Source organism: Formica exsecta, unplaced genomic scaffold (assembly GCF_003651465.1).
Source record: "Formica exsecta isolate Colony F162 unplaced genomic scaffold, ASM365146v1 scaffold237, whole genome shotgun sequence".
NCBI classification, from domain to species: Eukaryota; Metazoa; Arthropoda; class Insecta; order Hymenoptera; family Formicidae; genus Formica; species Formica exsecta.
The window spans coordinates 841,940-858,508 of record NW_021849649.1 but is presented as its reverse complement, the minus strand read 5'-3'; the positions used below and the strand labels follow the sequence as shown (position 1 = coordinate 858,508).

The 16,569-nt window shown below is 39.9% G+C and overlaps 2 protein-coding genes and 1 long non-coding RNA gene across 6 annotated transcripts in view; 1 reads left to right on the top strand and 2 right to left on the bottom strand.

Annotated features, from left to right (window-relative positions):
- Nucleotides 1–1,155: 1,155 nt before the first annotated feature.
- LOC115235882 (tektin-B1-like) lies at nucleotides 1,156–3,433 on the top strand. The gene is made up of 6 exons (XM_029807971.1): nucleotides 1,156–1,674; nucleotides 1,862–2,122; nucleotides 2,183–2,356; nucleotides 2,432–2,654; nucleotides 2,867–3,090; nucleotides 3,179–3,433. Exons 1-6 carry the CDS (start codon nucleotides 1,466–1,468, stop codon nucleotides 3,378–3,380), a joined length of 1,293 nt encoding a protein of 430 aa, XP_029663831.1. The 5' UTR covers nucleotides 1,156–1,465; the 3' UTR covers nucleotides 3,381–3,433.
- LOC115235885 lies at nucleotides 3,420–4,260 on the bottom strand. The gene is made up of 2 exons (XR_003884103.1): nucleotides 3,961–4,260; nucleotides 3,420–3,888 (listed from the first exon to the last, which is right to left on the bottom strand). It is a non-coding gene; the product is annotated as an uncharacterized LOC115235885 (long non-coding RNA).
- A 2,095-nt stretch (nucleotides 4,261–6,355) lies between these two features.
- LOC115235880 (Krueppel-like factor luna) overlaps nucleotides 6,356–16,569 on the bottom strand; it is a 43,181-nt gene continuing 32,967 nt past the window's right edge. Inside the window, exons 2-4 of one of the 4 annotated variants that reach the window (XM_029807966.1) lie at nucleotides 13,490–14,438; nucleotides 13,198–13,257; nucleotides 6,356–7,718 (exon numbers count right to left, since the gene is read on the bottom strand). In XM_029807966.1, the coding sequence (XP_029663826.1) occupies nucleotides 7,525–7,718; nucleotides 13,198–13,257; nucleotides 13,490–14,438 (1,203 nt within the window). In that variant the 3' untranslated portion in view covers nucleotides 6,356–7,524. Of the gene's footprint in view, nucleotides 7,719–10,372; nucleotides 11,474–13,184; nucleotides 13,258–13,489; nucleotides 14,439–16,569 lie in introns of those variants that run through there. The other 3 variants (XM_029807967.1, XM_029807969.1, XM_029807968.1) reach the window with 3 other exon arrangements.

Below are 16,569 nucleotides of genomic sequence, written 5' to 3'. Positions count from 1 at the left end.
TTATTACTCCAAAATAATTTTTCTATCGATAATATAAAATTAATAATGGATGAATTTTATGACATCAATGAGACATAATTGCATGAGGAAGAATAATGACTCCTCATTATTTTATCACTATTCAATAAAAGGAAACGTAACTACAGATATCTTTAGCCTACTTTACATCATGTCTGCAGTGAAATAAATATTCGATTGAAGATTCGTGTGCAGTTTGATAGCTAACGATCTCTCGCTCATTTTCTCAGCTAACTTATACAGTAATTAACGCGCAGTAGGTCGCAGTTAATTTTATATCTATGTAAACGTTTGTATCTTAATACGATACAATCAGGCGTGTTTGTTTTAATTGCATTATGGCAAGATATAAACGATACGTGGACGTGAGAGTGCATTTTATTAAAGTCGATATATTTTATAAGCATAAAATAATCCAGAAACGAATAATAAGTCAACACATTTTTATATGCCAATTAATTCTGTTACGTAAAAGCGAATCTCCGATGAATCCAACAAAAGCGAAAGTCCAATTAAATCCTTCGTGTTCTTTTTATCCGAACCAATATACGTCCAGGTATAAACCGCTATGCGAAATAGACGAATGCGGGCAAATTTAATTGTCGGACAAATGTGGCTACAATTTTTCTCTACAAATGGAATACATTTTTTTCCAGAAAGTTCCCTTTAAAGATTGACAAATATGAATTATTTATTTATTTTTTACATTATCTTTTATTTACACACACGCAATATTACATGAATATAATTTTTTTTATAACGTGTAATTCATAAAAAAGACATTGACGTTTTTATCTAGAAATTATGTCATCGAATAATATTTTCTCGGAAATGATAAAAATAATTATAATGCTCCTCAACAACGTCAGACATTCCTGCCTTATATGCATAATATGAGAGTAGAATTAGAGAGTGCGACATAATATTATACTTGCAAATGAATTTATTCAACGAGTGGCAGTTCCCATCAATGTCCTTGAACTATCGTATGTTTTTAATTACAAATTCTTTATTCAGAGTGGACTTCCAAATCTGACTTATTTTTTTTTTTTTTTTTTTTTTTTAAGAATTCGGAAAGATAAATTTTAAAGTTAAAAAAAAATTAATATAATTTAATTTTTTGTCAACGTCATCAAAGTCTAAATTTTTTAATCGATACAATTAATGACATTAAAAATATTAAAATTTTCAGATTTAAATATCAAATTGAATGAAGGCATGATGTTAATACTCCCAAGATCCAGTTCGCCGTTCGTTTCGAAAAATCAAGAAGATATAGCATGGAATAATCACATACACACCAATTTCGCTTGCTTTGTCTTGCTTCGTTGTCCTGACAACGTTGCGGCTGCGATCGAAACGCTTCTTATCAGCGTACTTGTGGAACACTTCTTCTCTTGCTTTTTATCAGCTTCATTTTCATTTTTCTTTTGCCAAACGAATCGGCATGGCCAAATTCGTGAGTACTTATGAGAAGCCTCTACCTCATATCGGCCTGCCGGATTGGTACGCCAAGCAATGGGAGCTGCGACGAAGCGCGGACATTAGACGAGTCGAGGCCTGTCAACTACGGAATTCAGGCAAAAGTGTGCGTTCCGAGGGGAACGTGACAACGAAATGGGACACTTTAATAAATAATACTCGATTGATGGACAGGTGTGATGCAAATTATTTAACATCATTAGCGTAAACACTATAAAAAAATAACCGAATTTTTATCGGTTTTTTATTCTGCATACACAATTAATTCTAGTTCTAAAAAATATGTTCAAATCACAATCGATTTCAATCGATATTTATGAGAAGAAACATAATTTTCCGACGTAATATTTTATTTTGGCAGAATGACAGAATTATCGAGATGGAAAGACACGCTGGCGGACTTGTTACAAAAGTTATTAATCGAAACACGCATGCTAAGCGATGAGAAGGCCGATACGGAGAAGGAAATTGAAAGCATAGACCATCCCCTGCGAATTGTCAGCGAGTGTATTTCGATAAGGGACTGCCGTAGAGGAACCGAGCTCACGTATGACGAGACTGATGTCGAGCTGAAGAAGGAGCTCTGCGCGATCGCCAATGTTAAAGAAACGTTCACCAACAGGTGATTATCATACTGATGATGATAAAAAATATTTCTTATATTCTCGTTTATGTATTGCAGAGCACAGGCCGCGTGGGAAAAGTTAAATCACTTGGAGGACGTGAAATTTAAGCTGAGCTTAGATATAGAGGATAAAAATGAAACTATTAGAATAGATAAGGAAAACCTCGAATTGAATGAGACTTGTGCAAACATAAGCTACAAGCCGAGAACGTCAATTACCGAAAAAACGGAGTAAAGTATTGCTCTTTTATTTATTATATGATCATTATTGCAGCTAATTAGTAATCTAGTATCATATATTTATAGTTCTATTACGTACGAAACTTGGTTGGACCGATGTCAACGTTTAAAAATGTTAGCCGACAAGGAACTGAGTGACGGTTGCACTTTTCGCGAAGCTATGCGCGTAATGAAGGAATGTGCGCGAAATGATATCAAAGCTCAACAAGATGCGACGGATTATACTTTGAGAAAGAGGATTTATCAAACACAAAAAGCCAGGAATGAAATGGAATGGCAGAAGCTCAAGGTGTCTATAGTCAATCGTATCTTTTTACCTCGATTTTGGAAGATTTTAATATAAATGGATAGAATAATAGCTAATTTTATAATTTTACGCTAATGAGGTTATTAATTTTTAATTTAAACAGAATAAAAAATTAGAAGAATGAGTAATAATCACATAGAAGAAATATTGAAAAGAGGATATTTTCTCTCATCTGAATTTTTTAATCTAAATAGGTACAGAAGGAAATGGAAATGTTAGGAAAAGAAATAATCGAGTTGGAAAGAACATTGATGAATAAAACAAAGGTGGTAAAATGCGTCGAAACACGATTAGAAAATCGCGCGTATCGGCTTGGCTCGGAACTTTGTACGGATGAAGTTGAATTAGGATTGAAGAACGAAGTTCTGCAATTAAAACAGACTAAGAAGGATTTGATTCAGACTATCGAACATGCAAAGTATGTATTTGTGTCTGATATCATGGTTAATCATTACTGATCATTCAGCATTCATTTTCTTAAGCGTGATATTAAATTTATCTTTCAGAGCGAGCTACAATAGTTTGGAATCTTTGCTCATACGTATCGACAAGAATCTGGATGATAAACAGCACTCTCTAAACACTGATGTTATGTGTTTAGACACGAGATCAATGCTAAAGACAGGGGACAAATCAGGTTTGCCTAATGAGACAAACCGTAATATTGTGTTAACACGCATGGAGAAAGAAATTCCGCTAGAATCTTAATTTGGTTGTTTTATCTGTCTGTATTTCACTCCCAATTTCTTTTTTAAAATACGGTAACTTTGTAGAAAGCTTTATCATACTTAATATTTTTAGATTTTGTAATATTGTCAATTTTTTATCTTTATAAACAGATATTTATAATATACAAAAAAGTGAATGTATTTGATTAAAGTTATATTAAGACAAAGAGGCATTAATCTAAATTCAAGCAGTTGTAAACTACCTGTGATAGAAATAATTTTTGGTTCAGAAATAATACTCGATAAGCTGTACATTTTGTTTCTCTGACACTCAGCAGACATAAATGTAATATACAGCTCGCTGTATATATATGTTTTTCTCTCTTTTTAATCTTCTTTTACAAATTTTATATATGTACAAAATGCACATTTTTTTTATAATAGAAATACCTTTTCATGTTACTTTTTCACATTACGTTTTCATCATCTGTCATAAAATTGGAAGATTCCTTGTTGCGTCTCCCTTTCCTGGTCTCTTAGAGACATCTCTGAAACATTCAACATTTGATAAATATAGAATAAATTCGCTTTAGATGCTCACATGATCAATAATTGCTTACTCAAAGAGAAAATGATTAACATTAATGCTTATAAGTTAAAAACGCATGAGCCTCCAAAACGTGTTCGACTCGTGAACACAAACTAATCTAACTTGTTTCGTAAGACGAATAGAACTTAATTCTCGTCAACTATCTCGATTCTTTTCATCCGCTCGGAGATTATATCTTACGTTAGTACCGCTTCTTCACAAAGTATGTCAACCTCTGAAAATTTTTAGAGAACACTTGGAAAAAAATATTTATTCAAAGAAATTAGTTCTCTCTCTCTCTCTCTCTCACACACACACAAAATCGAGCACGGTAAAATATAGTGAATATATCTGTTTTATCGGTAATCGAAGCATTCCATTATCGTGCGAGGAAAGTTACTGGCTATCGAAATATTAGAGTCCTCATAAAAATACGGCGGAAAGATAACTTGTAAAGTGCTGCCCTCTGAAGAAGAATAAATTTATCTTAAAGTGCGATGAGAACCACAGATGGCACCACTACCCCTGAAATTGTGGCGTTCCTGTGGCAATATTTCATACTATTTTATTACTGTTGCCACAGGAACGCCACAAAATCGAGTTTAGTTTTTTGAATCTATATTTGGTGTGTATCTAGTGCATATTTTTCTTTTAATTTTTACTTTTCTAAAAAGTGCGCTATTCGTGAGTATTTGGAACGAGCGAAAACAATGCGGAATGATACGTATCATTATAGAGAGATATATCATTGTATATTTAAATTACACAACACACAAATTACAGCGTAAACATTATGGACAGACCGCAAGAAGTCGAGAGTAAGAGGTGCGTACAAATTTGATATGCGCTTTAAAGCGGCGCTCGTCGACTCTATTACTGCATATTTGCAAAAATGAGGTATATTTCGCATTTATATATATATAAGATAAGAGTAATCGTAAAAAGTCGATCCCTCTCGACAGTGGGTGGAGGACAAGCTAGGAGCGGATAAACCACTATCAACGAAGAGAGGATAAAGGGGGAGGAGAGGGAGACGAGAAAAGGAAGAACGGAAGACGGAAAGGAGACGAGGTAAATCGGGCGGCGAAAAAAAAAAAAAAAAAGAAAACAGATAAACACATGTCGCGACTGGGACACGAGTGAAGGATTAAACGACGACGGCGACGACTCGAAAGAATCGATTCGGAAAGATGCGGTGACAAGATAGGTAGGCGGATAGACAGAGATATAAATAGACACGTTATATATATATATATATACTTCGCTTTTTCCGTCTAACGCTCGACTACGTAACTACATAACGATCCGATCGATCGATCATTATTACAACGATTCGCGCGTTGTATACAAAGCGTTGACTATAGACAGAATTTTTGGCCTCCTGCGCGCGCTCCCGAGGTGAGACATGCTCGTATCGGAACGTAACGGAACGTCCGGGATACGCGAAATCGCTTTTCGCCGACGCCTTTCTCTCTCTATCTCTCTCTTCTTCTATCTCCTTCTATCTAATGCGATGTCTTCGGAGCGCCAGGGACGGATGGTAACTTTCTTGAGACTTGAAATTAATAGTCCAAGTTTCTAACAAGATATTAAAAGGAAAAAGAACGAAATAGATATCGGTTTGTTCTTTATAGAGAAATCTAAACGAAAATATACACAGACCAGTATAAGATATATACAGACGAGTCAATAATTAGACTTTGAAATATATTCATCGCAGATAGTATGTTTAAAAGATATTTTCTTTTTAAAAAAGAATATATTAAAAAAATTGGCATAAAAGAAGTTGTTTAAGAACAAGATTCCCTTCGCTATATAAAAATTTTGGAATAATCTTTGAATTCTTAACCCAGTAACGGGTGTTGAAAGAATATATAAGAAAGAAAGGTAACAAAGAAAAAAAGAGATATTTTTTTTGAGAATTATCTCGAGAGACTTTCAGTGATTTAACGCTCTCAAAATCTTACTCCCTTACGTAGATTCTACGTCCCTGGCTATCGCTACGAGTTCGTCCGTTACAAGCCCTTGCTTTTCGCGCGAAAGTGTTTACGCCTTTCGCGCAAAGCACGATGAATGACGAGCGATGGATGGATCGGCTCGGGCCGATCGGAGCACGCGTGAGAACGAATTATTCCCGGCCCATCGCTCCGCGGTAATATACAGATAATATTACACACTAGCTACACATGGCTATCTCAGATGCGTATCTTCTTTCCTTCATTTTTCTTTTCTTTTTTTTTTTTTACACGTATACACAAGCACATACATAGACTACCGCGTGTGTGTAGAATACTATAATATAAATACACATACTCGCATATAGCACACGGATGCAACATTCGCCCGTACACACATACACGCACGCACGCACACGCACGATCGTCTTATTATCTCTTCAAGATTCTACGCGAATTTGTACACGTGTAGGAGAAGAGTCAAATACATTTTTTTGATTAGCGGAAAAAACAACCTCGCGAAAAATATGCGGATAAAGATAGCAGAATTTCTGATTACGTATGATCCAAGTTAAAACATTATTATCTGTAAATGTAAATATGTTTCTTCTCTTTCTCTCACTTTTTTTGGTTCAAAAGAGTTTTTAGCCTTTTCATAGATGCGACTCTCGACACGCACAGAGAGAGAGTGAAAAAAGGAAATTGAAGATGTACGGAGTTACATTCTTTAAGCGATTCGATCGAAAAAATTGCACAAACATCGAGATGAACTTAGTTATGTCCAGATTCGAATGTTTCGAAATAAATACGTTTCGACGTAAAAGATCGTTAAAATGCGAAATGTTTTTGCTTTTATTTTGCGAGAGCACCAGCTTCGCTTTTCTAGTCGCGCACGACTCGACTCGGCTCCGGGCTTATTCGTCGACGCTACAGTTACACGTAGATCGTATAATGTCTCTCACTCTCGGATTGTGTCCGTGAGTGAGCATATAGCGCTATGACGAAATATATCCTCGCGATCGCCACCCACACCGAGGATGTGTTTCGTCATAATCGGTTAACTGAAGAGTTATGAACGTAAACCGAAGCAATCAGAGTCGAGACGGCTCGGCTTCGAGAGATAGCCCCGATCGATGCTCCGTCGATGTATGTATATTGTATATTGCGAATCGGGACCGAGACGAGATCGGGACCCGAAGCCGGAATCGTATCGCAAGAGCGAGAATTTGATTGCACATAAACGAACGTGATTCAACGATCGTAAGGATCAGTTTTAAAATAATCACTGAGCTTGTATAATCTTTCAAGGGATTACAAACGGGAAAACAGATCCGCGTGTGATAACAATGTAAACACATGCAATTTTTGTTAGCGATATGATGCCATAGATATCGTTCTGTTTTTAGAGACAAGAGAATAATACTTGAAAAAATAGTGTTTACTCTTTATGTAATTTCTACGCATTTCTGTGCGTATCACTCGACGTTCTCCGATTGACGGATTCGAATCGAAAGCTCCGCGCCTCCGAAAGCCCGAATGGCGAAAAACCGCGCAACGCGCGTCCAACACGGGTAGTCGAGAACGAACGGGAAGCAAAGAAAAGAGCTCTTCTCTCTTTTTGCCTCTCACTCTTTCGCTCTTCACTTGGTGTGCTGCTTCGGGAGGTGCCGCTTCATGTGCAGCGCGAGATGATCGCTTCTGGCGAACGAGCGCTCGCAGACCGCGCATTTAAAGGGCTTAGCCCCGGTGTGCTTGCGGTAATGCCGCGTCAATTCGTCGCTCCTGGCGAATCGCCACTCGCATTCCGGCCATTGACACTGATACGGTTTCTCGCCTGAAACAATCAATAAGACAAACATGGAATAAAAACAACACGTAACAGTTCAATATACATTTGAGTATTATTAAGTTAGTCAGAATCACACTGTACAATTTCTGTAAACTACAAGTATAAGAATCAAGAAACAAAATGTTTTTCGAGACATCTGATTTGAAAACTTTCATCAAGTAAACAATCTTTAAATTTTTTTTTATCATTACTTCTCAACGTTATATTATTCTGTCCTCTCTTTCTAAAATTCTCTTTCACGTTCAAGATGTATATATACAATATCTAATAAAATGTTCTTTCTTGCATTCACAGAATTAACGGACGGAGGATTCTTTTTCCTGAAAAGAGAGTATATATCGTACTGAGATATACGTATCAAGAATCGAGCTGTTTCGAGAGAGACCGGCGACCTATTAGAGAACAAAGCGTTTGCTCTTTGCGAAGATAGAGCTACGGGATGCTGTATAAGATACCCTCGACGCGCGCGCGCGCGCGCGTCCGCCTCTCTCAGCTGCGAGAGATGCAGCACGGTGTGACCTTTAACTGTACCTGCATGCCGCAACACGCTCACCTGTATTCTAGCGCAATCGCGGCGGCCGGTCCGCGAGCGAACGAGCGAGCGATCGGTCGAATGCAACCGATCTGCTAATGCGAGCCAACATGCCTGCATTCCGCTTAGCTTCGCTGATTATCGGAGAACGCGCCTTGCTTATTGTATTATCTACGAGCGATAGGATTAAGAGGCTCATCCGCGCGATTGGATACTAAAGATATGACGGCAAATATTTAGGCTATCAAAGCCAGAATGGAATAAATTCACAATCTGTATATAAGCTTGTGATTCGTTCTATATATAAAGTAAAGGAGGAAAACTTTGTTTAGAATCAAAGTGTATTATTTAGCCTACAATTTGCAAAGTTCAGATACGGCTTTGTGTTGAGGGAAATTAATAAACAAATTAGCGAGTAGCTATATACATATAACGTATTTGAGATTCTAATTCTCAAGATCGTAAGATCCGCTTCTTTAGATAATTGACCTTTTTGAAATGCATAATTACATCCATCATCAGTATTCTATATCTATCCATCTATCTCGTCTCTAGGAGCTATTCGCAAATTCGATCGCGACGAAAGGTCTCCTCGCGACGCGACGTGTAAGAAGCGAGCGAGTAAAGGCGATCGAGGCGGAGGATCGACGGGGACCAGGAGGAGAGACGGGGGAGGGCCGGGAGGGCGAGCATATATACATGAGAGGAGAAGAAAGAACTCGATAGCTGAGAGATACACCCACGCATCCTCCTAGCCCGTTCCCCGTCTCCCCCCTCGCACGCGCTATACGGAGACGACCCTAACCGGTCCTCGGCCGCAGCAACCGCCCTGCGCCGAGAGTTGCATTCAGCGCTGGCAGCATCGCGCCGCGCCACGCGACGCACAGCCCAAGGAAACGGTACTACTACCACACACGAACGCCCGCCATTTACGGTATCGCGCGTTCACGTGAGAATTCCTCTCCCGCGAATCTTCAACGACGAGAGAATGAACGATTCTCCGGCGAAATTTCGTTCCGAGATCGGCGGGCTTATCCTTACTCGACACGTTTAGGCTATCAAGTTATTTTCACGGAAACAAAGATATTTTACACAAAAATATAATGTTTATTATATACTATATTTTAGAATGTCCTTAAAAACTAATTGAATCTTTAATATTGTAATAATTATCTTTTTTGTATCGTAATTTCACTGTGAATTAGCGCTATGATAGAATAATATAACTCTATAACATTATATCCACACTTATATAATATAATACTTGATATAATGTAATGTGGAGAATGCAATCCATTTAGTAGAACGAGGTATGCGAAATAACATTTGAAATTCATCGACAACGTTGACACTTACAATTAGTATGTACGTGCTAAGATCTTTTTCATGTTATATAATAGTTTCTTTTATTTAAAAGAAATTTCCTGAAAATATACCGAGAACGCCGGTTCGTAATGTAATGTAATGTAATTTTTGCGAGAGCTCTTTTGAATTCTTCGATTCGCTGTATCATAATCATAATATATCGTGATATGTTGCGTTATACGTGTCTGACGCGCACGATGTCTCCCGAGCCGATCAGCCGATCCGGCGACACCTACGGGGCGTCCCCGTTAATTTTGGATCACTTTCACCCGAGAGCCGACGGCGCGCACCGCTTCGAGGAGACAAGTTGCTTTCCAAATACGCTTCCTAGCCGTACTTTGCTCCAGATTTCTTCCATCACCGCGGGCTTTCTCGCAAAGCCCGTCTCTCGGCGATTGACGATAACGCTTAATTGATTATTTTAACGTCGAAGAGCTTCTAAAAGCAAAAAACACCAAGACAAATTTAAAAAATCAATTGCTTTGATCGATTATTAAATTATAAATGGATATTATCTAGATTTATTATGGATTTTATATTATATGTATATGGATTTTTATATATCTCTGTATCGTCATGAAATCATATATATATGTACAATGTTGTATATGTAAAATTATATACGTATATATACAATTTTATATATATTATATATAACAATATTATATATATACTATATATATTATTACACACACTATATATACATATATATATATCATATGTATAGTAATATATATACATGAGAGGAGAAGAAAGAACTCGATAGCTGAGAGATACACCCACGCATCCTCCTAGCCCGTTCCCCGTCTCCCCCCTCGCACGCGCTATACGGAGACGACCCTAACCGGTCCTCGGCCGCAGCAACCGCCCTGCGCCGAGAGTTGCATTCAGCGCTGGCAGCATCGCGCCGCGCCACGCGACGCACAGCCCAAGGAAACGGTACTACTACCACACACGAACGCCCGCCATTTACGGTATCGCGCGTTCACGTGAGAATTCCTCTCCCGCGAATCTTCAACGACGAGAGAATGAACGATTCTCCGGCGAAATTTCGTTCCGAGATCGGCGGGCTTATCCTTACTCGACACGTTTAGGCTATCAAGTTATTTTCACGGAAACAAAGATATTTTACACAAAAATATAATGTTTATTATATACTATATTTTAGAATGTCCTTAAAAACTAATTGAATCTTTAATATTGTAATAATTATCTTTTTTGTATCGTAATTTCACTGTGAATTAGCGCTATGATAGAATAATATAACTCTATAACATTATATCCACACTTATATAATATAATACTTGATATAATGTAATGTGGAGAATGCAATCCATTTAGTAGAACGAGGTATGCGAAATAACATTTGAAATTCATCGACAACGTTGACACTTACAATTAGTATGTACGTGCTAAGATCTTTTTCATGTTATATAATAGTTTCTTTTATTTAAAAGAAATTTCCTGAAAATATACCGAGAACGCCGGTTCGTAATGTAATGTAATGTAATTTTTGCGAGAGCTCTTTTGAATTCTTCGATTCGCTGTATCATAATCATAATATATCGTGATATGTTGCGTTATACGTGTCTGACGCGCACGATGTCTCCCGAGCCGATCAGCCGATCCGGCGACACCTACGGGGCGTCCCCGTTAATTTTGGATCACTTTCACCCGAGAGCCGACGGCGCGCACCGCTTCGAGGAGACAAGTTGCTTTCCAAATACGCTTCCTAGCCGTACTTTGCTCCAGATTTCTTCCATCACCGCGGGCTTTCTCGCAAAGCCCGTCTCTCGGCGATTGACGATAACGCTTAATTGATTATTTTAACGTCGAAGAGCTTCTAAAAGCAAAAAACACCAAGACAAATTTAAAAAATCAATTGCTTTGATCGATTATTAAATTATAAATGGATATTATCTAGATTTATTATGGATTTTATATTATATGTATATGGATTTTTATATATCTCTGTATCGTCATGAAATCATATATATATGTACAATGTTGTATATGTAAAATTATATACGTATATATACAATTTTATATATATTATATATAACAATATTATATATATACTATATATATTATTACACACACTATATATACATATATATATATATCATATGTATAGTAATATAATTTATTTGTTATTACTTCGATAAATTATTATATTTTAGTTATAAGTCTTTAATTTCTTATAATATAATAATTCGAGTCGTAAATGAATTAATAACACGGAGTCGACCGCTCGTAGCACGGCGCATTCACAAGAGCAACGCGGCGAGGGTTCATTCACGAGTCGTCCGACCAAGCCGCGCGCGAGGGCCACGTGCCCCCCTCGACTTCTCTCCTTCACGTCGGAACGTTCCCCGGTCTCTGCGCGCCAGTATCTACGCTCGTATTCAAGATCGCGCGACAAATTGAAATATCCTCGCATAATCTCGTGAATCGATTGGTCCTCGACGTAGAAACCGATCGGCGGAGACCGTCAAGTCGCGATGAAAAATGATTGTAATGATGAATTAATTTAGTTGATGTCTAATCAAGAGACCGCCGATCCTTCGATTCAAATATTAAATTCAACATGGCAAGAACGAATTAATCGCAGATGATGATTAATCTAAATATAAATATAATAGAACTTTTGTTAGAGATAACGAAATAATCTCTTTCCTCCAGATTAATTTCAGAGCCCGATTAGAGAAAATTTATCAAATATATTATAAAAATAATTTCAAAAATGCAAGATTTTTTATGGCAAAGCCTCGCTTACATTTGCATTGGAGTCTCCGATTTAATTTCTAAATTAAACGATACGTATCTCTCATCCGACTCGTCACGTACGTGCCGCTCGTTTCGTTCGATCGACTCGTTCGAGGCGATGACACGGGTTTACCGCAAAAACCCGCCGAGCTATCAATTCGAAAGTGGTACATCGCACTTAAGATGCCTCCGGCTTGCATTCCGCGAGACCGCCGCGTAGGCACGTGTGCGGGAAGCACATTTCTCCCTCTCTTTCTCTTCTCTGTCTTTCTTCAGCTGTCTTTCCCTCTCGCGCTTTCGCGTAAGTCCCGACGCGTGTGGGAACCCAGTATGCGTGTTCGCCCAGGTAGCAAACACCGGCGCGGTGTTGGTGCCGTGGCTTAACGTTCATGTGTTGGCGGAGCTTGGACACGAATAGGATGTGGGTCGGTCGACTAGCTTCGCTCTACCAGCGAAGCGGAGAGTCGCATACCATAAGAGCTTCGTATGCTTCCCTTACCGCGTTTACATATGATAGAAGCGCCTTTGCGCGACACCGCGGGGAGATGGAAACGAAGAGAGAAAGAGAGAGAGAGAGAGAGAGAGAGAGAAAGACGCTCAGGACCGCGCCCTGCCCACGCGCGAGCACTGAGCGCTCGACCTCGCGCTTTCGAACTCCTCGTGTCGTCTCGCTACGTCTAAATGAGCTACATACCTAATTAGCCGGATAATACACGGAGGCCTCTCCCCTTAATTTTAGCGCCCGCTCACTGCTCGTGTTAGCAACAAACGTGTACGTGATACAGTACGTTTTTCACTCACCCGTGTGTATCCGCTGATGAGCCTTCAAGTGCGAGCTCTTCGTATAGACCTTTGTACAACCTGCAAGAGGAAGTTGTTGATTTAAGTTTGCTCAAAATTAGAAACTCGAGCATCTATAAAACGATTAATGGAGTTTAATCTCCTTAATTTTATTTTTTTAAATCTGTATATTATCGAATACTATTATATAAATATAAGATGTTATCAAAATACTATCATACGAGATCTTTTTTAATTTTCACGCGAATAGACACTATTGAATCGAGGATTAAAGTCATTTGTACGTGCTTACCTACGAAATCGCAATGGTGAACTCGGCGCTTCTCCAGCTCCGGGTTATTCCGCCTGTTGAATTTGGACGACATCGACGATGACTGGATCCTGTGGGCTGGATTCAGGATCGGGCCAGGCTGGGGATAAGGGGGTGGCGGCGTCCGTCTTGGTGGACCGATGGGCGAGCCGGGATCGGAGATCGGTGGCGTCAGCGGTGAAATATACATCAGCCTCGTCATCGAGCCATAGAGCGGCGACGTCGCGTTGCCACTCGCCTGATGATGACTCGTCGTCGACGAGTCACCATTACCGTTGTTACTATTATTGTTGTTACCATTGTTGTTATTGGCGTTGCTACCGTTATTGCCGCCGTTCCCGCTCGCCCCATTACTATTAACGGTTCCGTTATTGTTGTTATTATTGTTATTGCTGTTATTGTTGTTGTTGGGAAAGTTCTTGAAGAGCGCCGTCGTCGTCGTCGTCGTCGTTCGATGATGGACAACGTGTTGAACACTGGCGGGATTCGGAAAGGGATTCTGCGCGGGATTCGGTCCCTCGAGAAGGTGCAAGGTCGGCGGGGGCGGTAACGGCTCCGTCTTGATCTCCACCGGAGACAGGACCGGCGGCGGCGTCACATCGTCCGTCTCCAGTTTCACGTGGGACTGCGAGCCCAGCATGTCCGCGTTCTCCGGGTCCAGCTTCTGGATACTCGACGTGATGTCCTCCCAGAGCGGCGGCCTGAGGAACACGTCGTCATCTTGACCGGCGGCCGTCGGTTGACCCCTGGCGGAGACGAAGCTGGTCTGCGGTGGCCGGCACACCGTCGTAGGACCGCCGACCTCGAAGAAATCCTCCATGTGCACCGACGACGGCTCCCGCGCGTCTCTCGCGTCCGATTCATCCTCGTCCAGCCTCTGCAAACGATCGAGATCCTGCCTGCACAGCAAGGTGTCCAGGTCCGACGTCTGCTGGGAATAGAAAAGAACAATTCTTTGTGTATATAATTTTTCAAATATATTTAATTTTTTAATAAAAATATTTCTTCGATAAATTTATTCTATATATATATTATTTGATTATTAGAGTATATAGATGAAAAGGTAAATAAATAAATATATAATTCGATGACTAAAAATAAAATTATTTTACACGATAATGAATGTGTGTGTGCGGTGCGGTTAAAACTCCCTCGGCCGTCCCGAAGCCGCGTTAAGGTTGTAAAGGGCGCGTATACCGAGAGAAAAGGGACCGAGAGAGGACGAAAGAGTGACTTGCGGTATGGTGATACGCGCGGTATGGCGAAGGTCCCCGCCGCGGGTCGGGCCCCGTTAACATGCACACACAACCGCCGTCTCGCCCTACGACGTCCAGCACGCGCGAGGAGGTGCGACGGAACGCGGGGATGATGCTGGCGATGCCGCGTCATCCTTCGTATGATTTGTACACGAGCATCGCCGCCCTCGCGCGCCCGATGCTACACCGCTCGCTGTCTCTCTCTCTCTCTCTCCTCCTGCTCCCTCCTCCCCCTTATTTCCTCTTCACGCTCCATTGTCGAAAGACGACGAATGCCACCTCGGTACAGTATAGATGTTCGCTGCATATATAACATTCGAATGATGCCTGCAGGAAACCCTGGGATCTCGACGACATCGTCGACGACGACGACGATGGCGTTGATGTTGTACTCGTGTCGTCGAGTATCCAAGACGAATCTTTAATCTTTACGATTTTACAACATCTTCGTACAAAGTCGAGTCGAGAAAGATAAAATTATTTATTTGGAAAAAACACACGTGTGTTCCTTTTACATTGAAAAATTTTTAAAAATAAATTAAAAGAAAATATTCTCGGAATCGATATTTTTATTCAAATGTTCAATTATCAATAAGGGAGAGAGGAGATAAACGCGAGTTCTATGCATGGGATTTTTAAAAGTATGATTTTATTCATACGTTGGTAGAAATTCGTTTAAAAATATCGCGTGGCAAACTTTTGAGCTTTCGATCGGACTTTGCTGCTTCGCGCGACGCCCGTGGAGCTCGCAAGAGTGAGATTTATGAATTATTTACACAATGAATAATTCATCGTTGGAAGATTGGTACATTCGCGACACTCGATCGCGCCTGATATGCAATTTGAAAAGGAGTTTGCGAGAGAGAGGTACCATAAGCGCGCACATGCGAAACACATTATATTTAAAAATTTGCCGTAAATATATCGTGTCGATCGCGAAGAAAGATTCCAATTTTACGAGGGAATAGATCAGAGAATTTACAAAAAATATTTTGAATAAATTTTATGCGCTTGTAATGAATGATAGATTTGCAGATAAATACAATAAATTTATAAAATCCTTAAAATAAATAATATTTACACACTTGAATATGGTATGTATTTTTCTGTACCTCGCGACTAAACGGAGATATCACTTATTACTATTTCGTGGCGATCAAATTTCGATAATACATAGATCAGAATGTCAAAATCACGTGGCGTTAAAATCGCTGGCGTAATCAATACGATCGTTTAATATGATTAACCTAATAAAAATATATTCAGGATCGAATATCACAAAAGGAAAAAAAAAAAAAAAAAAGAAAAAAAATGAAATTAAATATGTCTGTTCGAGACAGACGCGAGAACATTTCGTAATTTTTATTCTCGAGGCCCGCCACGCGGTGGGACCTGCCTCTTTTCCTACGATCTCTCTCGTCATCCGTCTCTTTCTCGCGTTGCGATGATAATGATAGTGCGGAGCGCGAGCAAAGTTCGTCCATCCGGCTATTAATGCGCGTAATCATAGAGCCAGGGTCGCCGGTGTTAATAATGCGTTTTCGAATCTGTCGGAGAGCGAGAACGGACACCCACGCCGCCGCGTCGATACTGCGTCGTCATTACGTACACGTGGCTCACGTGTACGTGTATCATGCGTACCCGCGCGCGCGCGCGCACTCCCACGCACGCGTTCGCGCGCGCGCGCGTTTTACGCTAATATCCATGCTTGATTATGCCAGTTGAGGTGGTTTTGTTGATCGCACACCAATAACAATAACGACGACCGACGTCGTAATCGTCCTCGGAAAAGGAATGATTCTTTTT

Excerpts from the sequence above, each read along its gene's own strand:
- LOC115235882 (XM_029807971.1), top strand. The coding sequence starts at position 1,466 with ATGGCCAAATTCGTGAGTACTTATGAGAAGCCTCTACCTCATATCGGC. Across the intron at positions 2,357-2,431 it reads TCAATTACCGAAAAAACGGA|TTCTATTACGTACGAAACTT; the intron begins GTAAAGTATTGC and ends ATATATTTATAG. Across the intron at positions 2,655-2,866 it reads TGGAATGGCAGAAGCTCAAG|GTACAGAAGGAAATGGAAAT; the intron begins GTGTCTATAGTC and ends TAATCTAAATAG.